This window comes from Delphinapterus leucas, chromosome 19 (genome assembly GCF_059928025.1).
Source record: "Delphinapterus leucas isolate spDelLeu-1000000601 "Yukka" chromosome 19, BTC_Dleu_Yukka2, whole genome shotgun sequence".
NCBI lineage: Eukaryota > Metazoa > Chordata > Mammalia > Artiodactyla > Monodontidae > Delphinapterus > Delphinapterus leucas.
In genome coordinates this window covers 21,509,897-21,526,416 of record NC_143147.1, presented here as the reverse complement: position 1 = coordinate 21,526,416, position 16,520 = coordinate 21,509,897, and the positions used below count along the sequence as shown (strand labels likewise).

Genomic DNA, 16,520 nt, shown 5'->3' with positions numbered 1-16,520 from the left:
AGGAACCAGAACAGTTATTGTAATTATGTTCTTTGTTGGGTAGAATTTCACACTTGATAAAAGGATTGTGAGGTTTTGTGTTTTTTCAATCTAAAGTGATTTAAGCCTACTTTGAAGACCAGTTTAAAGGCCTCTTCTCCAGATGATAAAACAGGGTACTTGTCAGTTTTGAGGCGTTCCGGAATTATTCACACCAAGCAAGTGTCTCCAGAAATGTCATACCTGCTGCTTTCAAAATGTTATTCTAAGGCCACAGTTAAACAAGTATCTCGCTCAGGAGAGGTGTGAGAGGTGGGCAAGTGAATCATGAAATGAAATCTGCCTACAGGGCTGAGAACAGCACACACAGGAACCAATGGCAGTGAAATAAACTGGGGTAACACCAAAGAAATATATCCATTAACACAAAGGGAGCCTACTACATAGCAGATTTCCACTGTACATAAAGGAGACACCTTCTTTCAACATAGAGACTAAAAACTGAAATGAGGTAGTGAGCCCTCTGCCACTCCAAGTGTCCCAGTCTCTTCAACCGCTGCCGAGGCGCTGGGCGACAGACTCCGATGGAAGGGGTGCAAGGTGCAAAGGGCTGAGGCGTCTTTTAGCTCTTCCAAGGTAGATTCTTTAGAACCTTTGGATTTTTTCGAGTCCTTTGAGTCTTTCTAACCTTTTGATTCTTTCAATTCTCGGTTCTAAGCGTTAAAGCGCCGCTAGGAAAAGCTGCAACAAAGATGGGAAGGAAGCTAGTGAGAGTACTCAGAGAAAAAGGGGTGAGAATTTAAGGGGTAAGCCAGAAAGAAGAGACTGAGGGAGTAGAGGAGAAGCGGAGCAAACGCAGAAGGGAAACGGGGAGGAGGGAAAGAGAGCAACAGGAACCTAGACCGACGAAGAGAGCGACCAAACTCTTCCCCGAGAGAAGGAAGGCACGCCCAGAGGGAATCGGCTACTTTAAGGACAGCCCCGCCCCTCGGCGTGACGCCGCAGCAGGGCCGCCCGCGATTGGCTGCGGCCTGGAGGGCGGGATGGAGTTGCTAGGAGCGGAGGGGATCCGGCTGGCCAAGGCCTCCCGGAGCGCGGAGCCGAGGGAACGGGGTCCGGCTTTGCAGCGCTGCTGGAAGATGGCGAGAGGCTGGGACGCGCGGCCGCCCTGGCGGCCAGGGCGCGTCTCGCTGCTGCTGTGTCTGCTGTTGCTGCTGCGGAGCCCGGCCCGGGCAGCGCACATCAAGAAGGCGGAGGCGACGACGACGACGACGAGCGCGGGCGCCGAGGCGGTCAAGGGCCAGTTCAACCGCTACTACCACGAAGAGGAGCTGGGCTTGGCGCTGAGGGAGGCGGCGGCCGCGGGGCCCCCGGGCCTGGCCCGCCTCTTCAGCATCGGCAGCTCGGTGGAGGGCCGGCCGCTGTGGGTGCTGCGCCTCACGGCGGGCCTGGGGCCGCCGCCTTCTGACGGCGATACGGGGCCCGACGCGGCGGGGCCGCTCCTGCCCGGCCGGCCGCAGGTGAAGCTGGTGGGCAACATGCACGGCGACGAGACCGTCTCGCGCCAGGTGCTCGTCTACCTGGCCCGCGAGCTGGCGGCTGGCTACCGCCGCGGGGACCTGCGCCTGGTCCGCCTGCTCAACACCACTGACGTGTACTTGCTGCCCAGCCTCAACCCCGACGGCTTCGAGCGCGCCCACGAGGGCGACTGCGGCTTCAGCGTCAGCGGCCCTCCCGGGGCCAGCGGCCGCGACAACAGCCGTGGCCGCGACCTCAACCGCAGCTTCCCGGACCAGTTCAGCACCGGTGAGCCCCCGTCCCTGGACGACGTGCCCGAGGTGCGCGCCCTGATCGAGTGGATCCGCAGGAACAAGTGAGTGTCGTCCTCCCTCCACCGCCGCCTCCTCCCCCCCGCCCCCTCTCCATCCAAGTGAGCCTCCAGAGCAGAGGCTGGGTCCAGCACTCAGTAAGCGCTCAAACGGTGCTCTCAGGCCTAAGGGACGGGGGTAGTGAGGGCGGAGAGCGACACCCCGTAACGCTGACAGGGCCCAGGCCGCTTAGCCTCCTGTCCGGCTAATTGTCCGAGAAGCGCTGCCTAGAGGCTGTCATTTGTTCAAAGGATGCAGAGAGCGCTGTTTGGCTGGAGGGGAGACTCTTCTAGCATCCTGGCCCCTGTTCTCACAGGATCGTAGAATATGAGCGACGGAAGAGACATTAAGGATGACCTAGGTCAGCTCACTTATTTTATACATAAACTGACAAGATTGCGATTATCTTATTACTACAGGCACTGTGCTAAGCCCTTTCCGTGGACTGCATGATCTCAGTTTATGTTGGCCACAACCTGATGAGACAGACAGCATTAACATCCCTGTTCTGTAGCTGGGACTTCAACTCACGCATTTAGTCAGTGCTCTTAACGGGCATGGAGGGAGACTGTAGCCTAGAAATGACAGATGACACTCCCGGGGTCTTCTTCTTGGTTATTTAACAGAAACTGATTCACTTCCAGTCTTTACCTCTGACTCAGCTGTGGAGCATATAGGTATGGCTGGCTGGAGAACTTGTACAGATCTGGAACCTTCATCTGTAAGCAGCTTCATTTTAGACTCTGAAGGGTTTCTGCTGCCACTTGTGCACATTATTAGTGGGCCAGGGCCAAATGGCTAATTGTCACACTTAATAGACACCTTAAGTGTTAGTAACCGCTCTGTGAGATTTAAAAACTTAAAGGAAGCACGAGGACCTGAAGAAATTGGTGTATAACAAGAAAATATTATAAATATATATATGGTGTGTTTATGTACCCAGTTAAACCTTACAGGAATTGTTCCTACTGGCAAAATGTGTGTGGGCTACAATAATATGGGTCATCTCTGTGGAGAAGGTAGAACTTGAACTGAGTCTTGAGAGATGGGTAGGATTTTCAGCAAAAAGGTGGAGGAGAGGAATAAAGGAAGAAGGAACTTATTCCAGATGGAATAATATCTGAAGTGACCATGCACCTCTTCCTTTTGTCAAGCATCGGCTTTGCCAGCATATCCCCATTTTTGTGTCTTCATAAGGCTTGTGAAGCAATTAATCTTTCCATCCTGATTTGAAGAAGATACCTGAGTGACAGATAAGATACAAGCAATAATGAGCAAAGAAGTTTCCCTTTAGGACTTGGAATCATCTCTTCTACAAGGTTCAGCATATATAGCAGACCTTGAAAAATTCATGGCCATTATGACAATTCTAGATTCTTTTTATCTCCTACCTTTCACTTCACTCCTTCTGAGATCCCTTGTAGGTATTAATTTCACATGCTTTCTGGGACCCAGATTTTTCCTTTAAAGATAGTGGTGTCGGGACTTCCCTGGTGGCGCAGTGGTTAAGAATCTGCCTGCAAATGCAGGGGACACAGGTTGGAGCCCTGGTCTGGGAAGTCCCACATGTCGCAAAGCAACTAAGCCCACAAGCCACGACTGCTGAGCCTGCGTGCCACAACTTCTGAAGCACACGTGCCTAGAGCCCGGGCTCTGCCACAAGAGAAGCCACAGCAATGAGAAGCCCGGTCACTGCAACGAAGAGTAGTCCCAGCTCGCCGCAACTAGAGAAAGCCCAAGTGTAACAATGAAGACCCAATGCAGCCAAAAATAGATAAATAAATAAATAAATTTAAATAAAATAAAAAAATAAAGATAATGGTGTCAGGATCTCTGAACATTTACATAAGAAGTGTGACTTTAACATACAGCTTATTGTCAGAAGCTATGATGGCCAAGGCCTTTCTGAGATGATATATCAAATTCACTGTTTGCATTGCTTGAAGGACACGTTTAAAAAGCCCCATCATGACCTTTGCAGGGATGTAAATTCTGTGAGTAGATTTTTCTATTCAGTATTACTTCTGCTGTGACCAGAAATAAAAATGAGCTTTGTCTTGGTGCAAGTCACCTTGAGACTATACTGAAAGCTTTAAATTTTAAATCTAGGACCAAAAATGTGCTCTTTGGATAACTCTTTCATATCACCAGTATTTAATGATTAAAGTTATGGTCTGGGCTGGCTATTCAATGATAGGAGCTTGTGAAGATTTTAAAAGCTCATCTGTGTCAGTTGGTATTACAAAGGAAGCGGCTCTATTTTGTGGCTATGGACTACCCTAATCATATCCGCCCTCTTTTCAAATGTAACTCTAATCAGAAGGGAAAGTATGTGAGTATATAGGGTGAAAAGTACATCCTTCCATCCTCAATCATAAATAACTCAAGATGCATATTATTTAATGATTAATCAGTAACAAGCGACATTGATATGTGAATAAAGTAAAAAAAGCAAGCACATACACGATTTGAGATTGATTCCTAAATATATTGAGACAGCTTTATGGATAGGAAATTCTAAAACCACAGACATCCGTCTGTACAGGGAAATTACCTTTTTCAATGTATTTCGTGAAATAAATCATTTGAATAATTTCTTGATATCCTATTCACCCAGCTGTATTAGAAATAGATTTTTGTTGTTGTTTTGGATATGTAACAATTTAACACTCATTTCCTCCTGCTTGGGAAAGTGGAGTTTATTTTCTTTGTTTCACTTTATACTTCATCCAATCCATGATTTTGTACTACTGATAATTGACTCATCTGCTCAAGAAAATATACAAGATTTTAACTCCATCATTAAAATAAAGATTTTATAGTTTACTTCACCCTCATATTTTTGGCACAGTTCTTTAATTAAATATACCTGCTTAGACTTTAATAGGAGATTAGCATATAAATGATTTTTTGTGTATGTTTGTGAAAAGCATTATCATATTGTTGGGGTAGGTGTATAGCTACAATTTCCTGAAAGCTTTAGAATTTAGTTTATCAGACATCAAGTTTTCTTAATTTTTTGAAGTTATTTACAGGGTTATCTGGGGACCATAATAAAGTTAACTTGGAGATTGACTTTTTAATATCTACAGACTCTTGTTTATAATTTTTATGATATATTTACCAGTTACTTTAAATCTTACACAAGGAATGATATATGATATTGAAGTCAAGTGTGAGAAACACTTAAGAGAATTGATTTGATTGGAAACCATAAAATACCCTTAAAATAAAATTGGATCGATATACAAAGTTGGTTTGACAAAGACTAAAAGAAATAATCTTACAACCACTATAATAGATATCACTTTCTTTTGAAATCGCCCTTACCAGAGTGGCATTGGTGCTTTTAAAACTATGTGAGTAGAGTAAGGAAAATCTAATAATTTAATTTTATCACTCAAGTAGATTGCAAATATTTCATTGTTCTAAAAGTATTTGGTTAGGCCATTTTAACAGTATTTCTGAGAAGTGTTAGTAGAAATGTCAAAGTGAAAAACAGCATTTAATACAGAATCTTGGAATTTAAAATTTTAATTGAACATGTATAAAGTAACATGCTTCACTTATTTAGAATATTCAGTTACCCTTTTTTTTTTTTCCCCACTAGACTATGAATGCCATGAGGGCATTTTTGTATTTGTTTCTTCACTAATATATTCCTTAGTGCCTATAGAACATTTGGCTTATAGTTGGCACTCAAGAAAATTTGTTGCTCAGTTGATTGTCTGAACTGGGCCAGCCTTCTTGTAACTTTCCCAAAGTCAGTGTGGGGTGGTGGTGGGGAAGTACTTAAATTATTTTAGGCCTAGAAACCAAAAAGTAAATTGTTAATAACTTGCTATGGAGGAGGGATGGGTAAATTGGAGTTAGAATAGATGCTTAGTTTTTGTTTCTGTAACATTGTAGCATTGGAACTGGTGAGTAGAATTATAGTCTGTAAGGCAGTGATTCCCTAAGCAGGATGCTAGAGGTCTCCAAAGGAATGAACATTTTTTGAGCAGGGGCTATAAAGCAGTCATTGTGCTGGAAGATAATTGTACATGTATTATCTTATTTAATTCTTGTAACAACCCTGGGAGGCAGGTAGCATTAATCCCCATTTTACAGATGAGAGAGAAACTGGGGTTCAATGGATTTAGAGGCAGCAACTTCTCCTGATCATGTTACTAGTGAGTGACATGTCTGCAAAACCAAATGTTCTTACGCATATTTGCCTGGTTTTAAAGCCTGTGCTATTGCCACTATACCAAATGGCATTCCCCTCTGGTATCTAGAACTGTGCTAATTTTAATTATGTAAAACTAGTCTTCTTTCATAGTCTATTCTGGTGTTTAATCACTGTCTTTATCAGCTAAATTCTGTCTTCTGATGAATAGATTCTCTGTTACAAGTAATTTTCATTGTTTGACCTCCTCTGGGAGGTACTGATCATACTTAACCTTTCAAATTAAACATATCGTAGACTTAATTTTCTTTCAAACATATAGAAAGAAATGTTATAAATCAACCCCCTTTAGAATTCCTGTAGGTCAGTTTATTTCAGCCACAAAAAGGCAGAAGCAAAAAATCTAATTTTGAGTGCAAAGAGAAAAGTGTTTAATCTCCACTCATAGTAATGGTTTGAACTGTTACCTGAGAGAAAAATGTATAAATAGGACTTCGGCATGTTTTTGCCTTTACCTTTTACCATAAAAGGCATTCTTCAGTATTTCTATATCTATAAATTTGACCAAATTGTAAATGGGTTCGCTTAAAAGTATCAATAAAAATGCAAAAAGTTTAAAATGTTTCTTTTATAGAAGCAGCCTTGTCTCCATGTCAGTTTATTTTTTAATGGTCCAACCAGGAACCTTGCACCTAGACAGAGAGCTGCTTTTACAGTGATGCAATGTGCTGTATTGTTTTTACCTGAAAGCAGCTCAGGTCTTTCCCCCGCTGAATTTTCTCAACTATGGCTTCTCTCCTGAAAATGTGAATTTAGTATACTGTGAAAATGGAATGAGGCAAAGCACATCCTGTTTTAAATTAGACTCCCTATCTTAAAATTTCTCTCTGGACAGTAATATAAAAAGCATGAAACTTATTAACCTAACTCGTATATTCAACAAATATTTATTTATGCCAGCCATGCTTTCTATGAAATTAACACAATATGAAGTACAAGAATTAGATTGAACTCTATGAAATTGTAATTTTTGTAGGTCAAGACATGGTTGAATAGTGGCAAGTTCATATTGTTCAACTTAATACATGATTTTACAGTTCCCTGAATAAGACGTCTCCTGACATAAATTTACACTGTGTTATTCAGCTATTTTTTTCAGTGATGGGGAAATTATTTAAAGTTATTTGAAGTTAACTTGGACTGTAAAAACTGTTTGAAATTTATTGAGTTAATAATACTTTCTTTCCATTTTCTCTTTTTTTTATTGTTGTTAGTCTAACAGCTGATAGAGTTGTCTTCTAGGTGTCGAGAGGAATATCTAAGTTCATTTATAAAAGATGTAGAATTTTAAAATACATGTTTTCTGTTCCCTTTAAAAAGTGATATGTGATTTGGTTATGTTTTCAAAGGTTTGTGCTTTCTGGAAATCTGCATGGTGGCTCGGTGGTAGCAAGCTATCCTTTTGATGATTCTCCAGAACATAAGGCTACTGGAATCTATAGCAAAACCTCAGATGATGAAGTATTTAAATACTTGGCAAAAGCCTATGCTTCAAACCACCCCATAATGAAAACTGGTGCCCCTCATTGTCCTGGAGATGAAGATGAGACTTTCAAAGATGGGATCACAAATGGTGCGCATTGGTATGATGTGGAAGGTATGTAAAGCCCTGAATATGCTATATTTCCCCCCGTGTTCATTTAGCATTCCTAAGTATACTCTGGTGGAAAGAGGAAATTTCGAGGAATTCTGATTTTTTTTTTTTTTTTGGCTGTGCTGCACAGCATGTGGGATCTTAGTTCCCTGACCAGGGATCAAACCTGTGCCCCCTGCATGAGAAACGCAGAGCCTTAACCACTGGACCACTGGGGAAGTCTGAATTCTGATTTTCTTAATCTTTTGTTTTTTAATTTTGAAAATTTCAAACCCACAGTAAAATTGAAAGAAAACTACATGAACACCTGTATATCCTTCATTTAAATTCACCAACTGTTATCTTACCCCAAATGTTCCCCCTCCTAACCCCTCTCACGTGTATGCACACACACACACACACACACACACACACTCTCTCTTTTGCCAAATGATCCAAAAGTAGGTTGCAGATTTTATGACATTTCACCTGTAAATACCTCCCAAGTATGTATTTCCTAAGTACAAGGACATTCTCTTGTATAACCCATGTACCATTATTGTAAGTGAGAAATCAACAGTAATTCAGTACTATCATCACACATGCTGTTCATAACTCAAAATTCCTCTGTTATCCCCCAAGTATCTCTTATAGCTCCTTTTCTTCCAGATCAGATGCAGTCAAGGTCCCAGCATTGCATTTGGCTCTTGTGTTTTTTTAGTTTCCCCCATCTAGAACAGTCATATCAACAGTCTCTTTTCTTAATGATGGCGAAACTTCTGAAGTGTCCAGGCCAGTTGTCCTACAGAATGTCCCATATTCTAGATATGCTGCTTTCTTCCTGATAAGATGATCAGGTCAGAATTTCCAGCAAGATCATTATATCAATCCCATCAGGAGGCACGTAAAGTGAGGCTGCAAGTGGCCAAGTTGGGCAGCTTGGTTAATGTGATGACCACCACTTCTCTCCATTTTACATAAAGGCACATTTTCCCTTTGTATTTTAATATGTGGGATGATTGTGAAATGCTGTTTTTTAAAAATTGTGGTTTAAAAAAATATATATATCATAAAATTTGACATTTTAACCTTTTTTTTTTTTTTTTTTTGCGGTATGCGGGCCTCTCACTGCTGTGGCCTCTCCCATTGCGGAGCACAGGCTCCGGACGCACAGGCTCAGCGGCCATGGCTCACGGGCCCAGCCGCTCCACGGCATGTGGGATCTTCCCGGACCGGGGCACAAACCCGCGTCCCCTGCATCGGCAGGCGGACTCTCAACCACTGCGCCACCAGGGAAGCCCTTAACCATTTTTAAATGTAGAATTAAGTAGTATTAATTATATTCACAATGTTGTATGTCTGTATCACTACCGCCTACTTACAAAACTTTAAAAACACCAGACAGAAACTCTGTAACCATTAAGGAAAAACTCCCTATTCCCCACTCATTTCCCACCGCCCCCACCCCCACCCCCAGCCACTGGTAACTTCTAATCTCCTTTTTATCTCTGTGAATTTGCCTATTCTAGATATTTCATATAACTAGAGTTAATATATTTGTCCTTCTACATCTGGCTCATTTCACTTAGCATAACATTTTCAGGGTTCATCCATTTTGCAGCATGTATCAGAACTTCATTTCTTTTTATGGCTGAGAAGTATTCCATTGTATGTATATACTACATTTCATTTATCTAGTCATCCGTTGTTTCCACCTTTTAGCTACTATGAATAATGCTGCTATGAATGTTGGTGTACAAGTATCTACTTGAGTCCTTGTTTTCAAATCTTTTCAAATACTCAGGAGTGGAATTGCTGGGTCATATGGTAATTCTGTATTTAGCTTTTTATACAGTGGCTGTACTACTTTACATATCCACCAGCAATTTCTCATGAAATGCTATGTTTATGTTAAAGTAAGCTTGAATTGTTTACCTTTTCTTTTAAATGTTACAAAAACAGCTATTGTTCTTTTTAAACTTTTGGTATCCTTTGAATAATGACTTTTTCATTTTTATGCCCAGGCTTAGACAATTTAATTAAGAGTAATCAGAAGGAACAAGTCAATCTATGGAAAAGTCATCAGTATAAACTTTTTTTCTCTTCTTAGAATCTGCCCACGGTGAATGCCTTAGATTTCCCCTTACCTTGTTGTTGGCAGTTAGTCACATTATAAAGTATGTTACGACATTTCTCTTCATGTGCCTTCATATAAATATTTGAATAACTCTTTGACTTTTTATGTCAAGCCAAGTGTACACAAATTGGGTGCTAAGTTTGAGGACTTGTTACTTTCTAGAGTCTTCTTATTCCCGTATAGTTTCTACCAGTGTTTCTTATATATAACTAGTGATTTGAACTATTTAGAAAGGGCTTTGAAATATTTAGAAGCCAAACTTTCTGCCCGGAACAATTAGAGGTGGTTTGAAAACCATTAAAAAATTTTAAAGATAAAGGACATACTTTAATGTTTAATCTCATTTCAATCTTTAGCAAATATATTTCTATTTTTTCTTTCTTTCTTTTTTTTTTTTTTTTTGTGGGATCTTAGTTCCCCGACCAGGGATTGAATTTACGCAGTCTGCAGTGAAAGCACAGAGTTTTAGCCACTGGATCACCAGGGAATTCCCTTTAGCAAGTATATTTAATAAAACCTGATTTCATGAACTAGTGGTTTTGTGATGTAGTCAAGTTGCTTCATTATTTGAGATACTATTTAAAATAATGGACTAAAAAATAATTAAATTTTCATTTTTGGAGAAAGTTGTAAAAGGTTAGAAAGTAGTTTCTAATTGACAATTAAGGAAGGTAAATATATGTTATACTATTTAAAAAGTAAGTGTGCTTCCTTCATAGTAAGATTACTTGGTTAAGCCAGGCAACGGGTTTTTCTGAGTCTTCAGACATCTAAAGGAGCTAAATTTTGCCATTGCCATTATTATTGTTTTTATGAGCATCTACTTCTCTCCTGTTTTAGCTGGATGGTCAGGCATATTTTATTTCTATAATAGGTAGCTTATATCTCTTACTGCCTTAGCAATATTGAGCAGTCTCGGTAGTTTCTTTTGTGTGTGTGTTTTAATAGCTTTATCAAGGTATAATGGACATACAATAAACTGGACACATTTAAAGTGTACAATTTCATAAGTTTCAACATATATGTGCACCCATGAAACGTAAGTATTAAGTTTCAGTAGTTTCAACAGGGTACATTCATTGTTTGTCTTGGACTGCGATAAGATGTTGTGAAACCTTGTGACTAGGCATATATTCAGACCCGGATGTCCTGGAATAACTTGACTGACATTTATGTGATGTATTTAAAAATTCTAACTCAAAGAAGTTTAGAGCTGAAAATGAATATACTGATCTAGTCCAACCCTTTTGCTTTATAGGAAATCAAGGCCTTAGAGAAGAAATAACTGGTGCGGAATCATTTATTAACCTAGCAGATATTTACTGAGCACCTGCCACATGCCATACACTATATTAAGTGTTGGGGTACAGTGTGAGCAAAACAGAAACAATTCCTGCTCTCGGGGATCAGATAGAGATGTGAGGTAATTTTGCCCGCACCACCTTCACCTTCATTGCCAGGGTTGATTCAGCATATCTAGCTGCCTACGTGGGTGGCCTTGCTTCTCTCAACATGTCTCTCAAACCTCAGGATCCGTCTAGGGAATGACTATCCTAATAAGGCCTGTGAACAGTCATGCTCCTCTGCTAAAGCCTGTTACTGTGAGAGCCTAAGCTGAACTTATTCACGGGGCAGGCCTTCTTCTATTTTTTTTTTTTTAACCACAATGTGCTGATTTGTATGCCTTTTGTTTACCATTCTTTATTATTTTCTTTCTTCATGGTTTTGAAGACATTATAAAAATCATCTGATGGTTTAATATGTTTATTCCAAAGCAAACCTAATGAAACTGAATTATAGTTTCAGTCAACTTTGAAGAATTGCCCTCTTTCAACTTACAGAAATTTTTAAAAGGGCAAGTAACCACCTAGAAAGAGAAGAGAGCTAGGAAATGTGACCAGATAACATATCTGTAACTAATTCAGGTTTTTTGGTGCGACTTTAAACTCCTTTGATCATGTGGGCAGCCATTCTCTGCGTAAAGTGGAGGTCAGACTGAGTAGCACTGATGTGCTCTTAAATACTGAGGTATGTTTGGCTTTAAGTAGATTGCTGACAGAAAGGAAAGAGCCTGGGGAAAATAATTACCAAACTGTTTTGAACAGCATAAAAGGTTAGTTAGATTTGGTCCAAAAATGGACTGAAAAGCTTATTCTTGTGCAGCATTTTCTGTGTCATTAAATAGGGCATTATGTCGTAATTCTTATGACACCAGGAAATTGGAATCTATATAAAATTTAAAAAAATCAAATGGATGGTACAGAACTGAAGAAATATAATATCTGGTATTAAGAAATAGACAAATCCATAAATACAGTAGGAGATTTTAAACATGCCTTTCTCAGTAATTGTTAGATCATGAAGACAAAAATATCAGTAAGGACACAGAGGATTTAAATAACATAAACCAATCTGACCTAATGAACATGTACAAAATACTGTCCTCATATCTAATTTTCCTGCAGAGTCTGTTTACTAATCCAAAGTGTATATGATAAGTGATTTACCATTTGTCACACTTAAGGTAGATGTGTCTAGTTCTATTAGTGCTTGTGTTAATTTTTGTTTTAAAATTTACATATTAAAAGCAAACTAGCAAACACACTAAAACTTAAAGCATTCTTATATCTTTGCTTGTTTCACATTTTAATTGGAGCAAGTCTAAACTTTTCACAGTCTGACGCAAGCCTACATTTCTAGTCTTCTCTCCTTCTTTTCACCTACCACTGAATGACTTGTCCTTCCTGCAAAATGTGAACCTTCACATACTAGGCTATTCTCTGTCTGAAATGCTTTTCTCCAGTTCAGCTGTAACCTTCTCTGAAAACCTCCCCTGTAGTAACTGTCACTTTTACCTTCCTAGAACATTTTGTTTAACATCAGTGTAATGCTTATCTACTTATGTTGTTTTTTGTGTCTTCTGCTAGAGTGTGAATTCTTTGATAAGGACAGTGTGGTGCTATGCATTTTGTAGTTATCTTTATACAAAATGTATTGGCAGGGAAAGGGTCCTACAGGAAGTGAGACTAGGGAGGTTTTTACGGTTATTTGGAGTAAGGTCTTTTTTTGGAGATATGGGCTTTATCTAGAGGGATGCCATGGGAATGAAAAGGGAGTATGAGATATATAAGAAATTGTGCAAGAAGAGTTGCAGAATTCACCGTCAGTTAGATAGTAGAACAGAGTGTCAAGGCAAAGAAAGAATTAAAGATATAACTTGGAGATTTTGAGCCTGGATAAGTAAGAATGATAATGGAAATGGGGAAAAACTAATTGGAAGGGGTGTGTTTGTGTGTGTGTGTTTTCTCTTTAGATGTGAGAGGAGTGAAAATTGGAGGTGAGGAGGTACTGGATGTACTAGTTATAAATACTTGATGTACAGTTGGGAGATAGGCTCTGGAGCTTGGGAAAGAGGTCAAGATTATAAAGAGATTTAGGCATTATGAGATATGTGGAAAGCATATGGCAGTGTGCCTGATTTTGAAAATTGAATTGATATTGTTTCCTAGCATCATTTAATTGCTTGGAGCCAGAAATTCAACTAGGGGGAAAAAAAATATATATATATATATGAACAGATGGGTGCTTTTTCATCTCCAAAGTGAATGTACTTCTGGCATTTTGTACTGGGATGTTTTCTTTAAGGAATGCCAACAGTTTAGATATTCTCAGCCTGTTCATATTTTAAGAATACTATTGATAATCAAATGTGCATTAATAAAGGGCTTTTGGTTTTATCTGATCTTGTACATTAAGGAGCTACTTGAATCTTTCTTCCTTTCTCTCTTTCTCTCTTTTATCTGAGTGCCACCTCATTTAAAAGGAAAGCAAAAACTTAAAATGATACTCAAACAGAATTTTTTCTTCTGCTTGAGTCATAAGTTTGTTTGTTTTAGTAAACTGAAGTATAGCTTCATATAAAAATCTAGCCTTTAGGAGCAGTGTGCTTGTATATTTTGTAATGTAATAGTAGACTTTCATCAAGGTTGAGAACCAAACACTGTTTTAGGATATGGCCCCTAAATCTTCAGATCCAAAGTCTAAAAATTAGATGTGCTTTTTTTTTTTTTTTTTAATACAGGTGGTAGAAAATAGGAAAGTACTTAAAAACAACAGCAACAACAAAAAAACCAAAGGAAAATACAGTTCAAAGACATGCCTGAGAGAGAGTGTTGACCAAGTTAGACAAAACTGAAAACAGATACAGGACTGTGTAATGTAGTTTAACTTTGTAGAATCATATCATTAGCAAATGTATATTCAGTGGGAGTGGTGAACGAAATAGATTTTCATAAGATAAGTTGTTCAGAATATGAAGACCAAGTTCAGTTAAGATTTGGTGAAAGCAAACTTGAATTTAAAGACCAGGAATATGGGAAAAATTCTTTCAAGGGCAATCTCTGTTTTTTCCATTCATTTAATGCAGATCTTCCACTTAAAATTTTTTATGACCATCATACTCATTAGCTTTTAAAAATATCTCAAGGAGTGCAAAATTATCATTTAATAACCCACTTATTTATAAATAAATTGTTCACAAAAGTCAAAGTTGTGAGAACTTTTCACTGTCCCTTGAAGTAGTTTTTTTTTTTTTTAATTTTATTCCACCACATTCTTTTTTTTTTAAACATCTTTATTGGAGTATAATTGCTTTACAATGGTGTGTTAGTTTCTGCTGTATGACAAAGTGAATCAGCTATATATATATCCCCATATCTCCTCCCTCTTGCGTCTCCTTCCCACCCTCCCTATCCCACCCCTCTAGGTGGTCACAGAGCACTGAGCTGATCTCCCTGTGCTATGCAGCTGCTTCTCACTAGCTATCTATTTTACATTTGGTAGTGTATATATGTCCATGCCACTCTCTCACTTCATCCCAGCTTGAAGTAGTTTTATTAAAGAAATAACAGTAAGCTCCAAATTTAAATATAGAATAGAAATTGCCTATCTATATTCCTGCATGCTAAAATGCTTTTCCTAATGAAAAAAATACATTGCATTTTTTTTTTTCTGTGAAAGGTTTATGGGGTTCTTGTGTCATACAGCTTGATACTTTATAGTTGGCCTACTGAGGCAAGTTAAAAAAAAAACTTGCTATGTTCAAGCCTTAACATTGTAGCGTTGGTTATATTTTTTTTCCATTGGCTTTCTGCATGAGGCATAAGAGTGAGTTGTTAGCGCACCATCTTTGAATGAATGGTTGAATTTATTTAAATACCCTCCACCTCCTTAAAGCTAGATCTCTCTAGTGAAAACAGTAATAGGGATTGGTTCCATGATAAAGATGAATTGAGTATCTTCAGGCATACGAAGATTAGTTGTGAGACACATGGATTGAAGGAGTTGAGTGGGTATGAATAGATTCTTTGATCAGAAGATTTAGCCACCCATAACAATTAGTATTGATCACAATTTGTTGTAGTGCTGGACAGATTCCTAGTGATTACACTTTTAGTCTTATTCTTTAATATTGGTAAAGGAATGAAAACATCATAGCTTTCACAATACATTGCATTCAATATTTTCTGAGTATAGAAAAATTAGATTGGCAGGTAGGCTTAAAAACAAAATATATACCTTTCGTCTTTCTTTGCCAGTTTCCCTTGGGAGTAGAGGAAATAGGTTAAATCAGTGGTTTTCAAGCTGGGTGTGTATGGGGAGGAGGAAGAGACCAGTTAGTTTGGATAACTTTAAGGAAATAAATTTCCAGATCTTCCATGCCTGAGAAAGATACTGGCTGCTGAGGTTCAATCTCATATCCTCTTCTTCCACTTGACTGAAGATAGGCCTATTTTTTTCTATCCATCTGAATCACACTATGATATGTTAACTCAGAGTTTTACAAAGTGCACCAAAAACAAAAGGGACAATTTGGTGATTACTTTAATGGTATCATAAAAGCATCACTGAAACGTCTCATGAAAAGATATATTTTCAGTAATTATTACCTGTTAGGTTTATTATTTATTGAAATTGATAATAAAACTATGCCTTTATTGATAAATTGTATACCAGTAGTTATTGTCATACTTCAATCTATAAAGATTTTTTTTGATGTGGACCATTTTTAAAGTCTGTATTGAACTTGTTACAGTATTGATTCTGTTTTATGTTTTGGTTTTTTGGCCTCGGGGCATGTGAGATCTTAGTTAGCTCCCCGACCAGGTATACCCACTGCATTGGAAGGCGAAGTCTTAACCACTGGACTGCCAGGGAAGTCCCAATAATTCAATCTAGAAGACAAAAATTTAATAGGGCATTAATGTCATTGGAAATTAAGAGAAATTTAAATATGCATACATACATATTATTATAGATTGAAGTATTATAGGATGATCAGTGAAGGACTTTCAGGCATAAAAGTATATCCCATTTGAAGCAGCAGCATAGCACGGGGAGATCGGCTTGGTGCTTTGCAATGACCTAGAGGGGTGGGATAGGGAGGATGGGAGGGAGGCTTAAGAGGGAGGGGATATGGGGACACGTGTATTCATATGGCTGATTCTCATTGTTGTGCTACAGAAACTAACACAGCATTGCAAAGCAATTATACTCCAATAAAGATCTATTAAAAAAAAGTATGTCCCATTTGAATAACAATCTGTGGAGCAAGTGGAATGGAAATAAAAGTTCAAGTTTCTTTTACAAAAGAAAGCTATAAAATCCCTCCTGTTGAAGAAGAGTGTTCATGCAAGTTTTAAAAGATGATTCTAGGAATCAAATCTCTGTAGTATT

At 38.8% G+C, this 16,520-nt stretch overlaps 1 protein-coding gene across 1 annotated transcript in view; it reads left to right on the top strand.

Annotated features, from left to right (window-relative positions):
- Nucleotides 1-1,073: 1,073 nt before the first annotated feature.
- The window catches only part of CPD (carboxypeptidase D), a 66,983-nt gene continuing 51,536 nt past the window's right edge, over nt 1,074-16,520 (top strand). The window contains exons 1-2 of the mRNA XM_022596227.3: nt 1,074-1,852; nt 7,425-7,672. Coding sequence (XP_022451935.1) covers nt 1,119-1,852; nt 7,425-7,672 — 982 coding nt within the window. The 5' untranslated portion in view covers nt 1,074-1,118. The remainder of the gene's footprint in view (nt 1,853-7,424; nt 7,673-16,520) is intronic.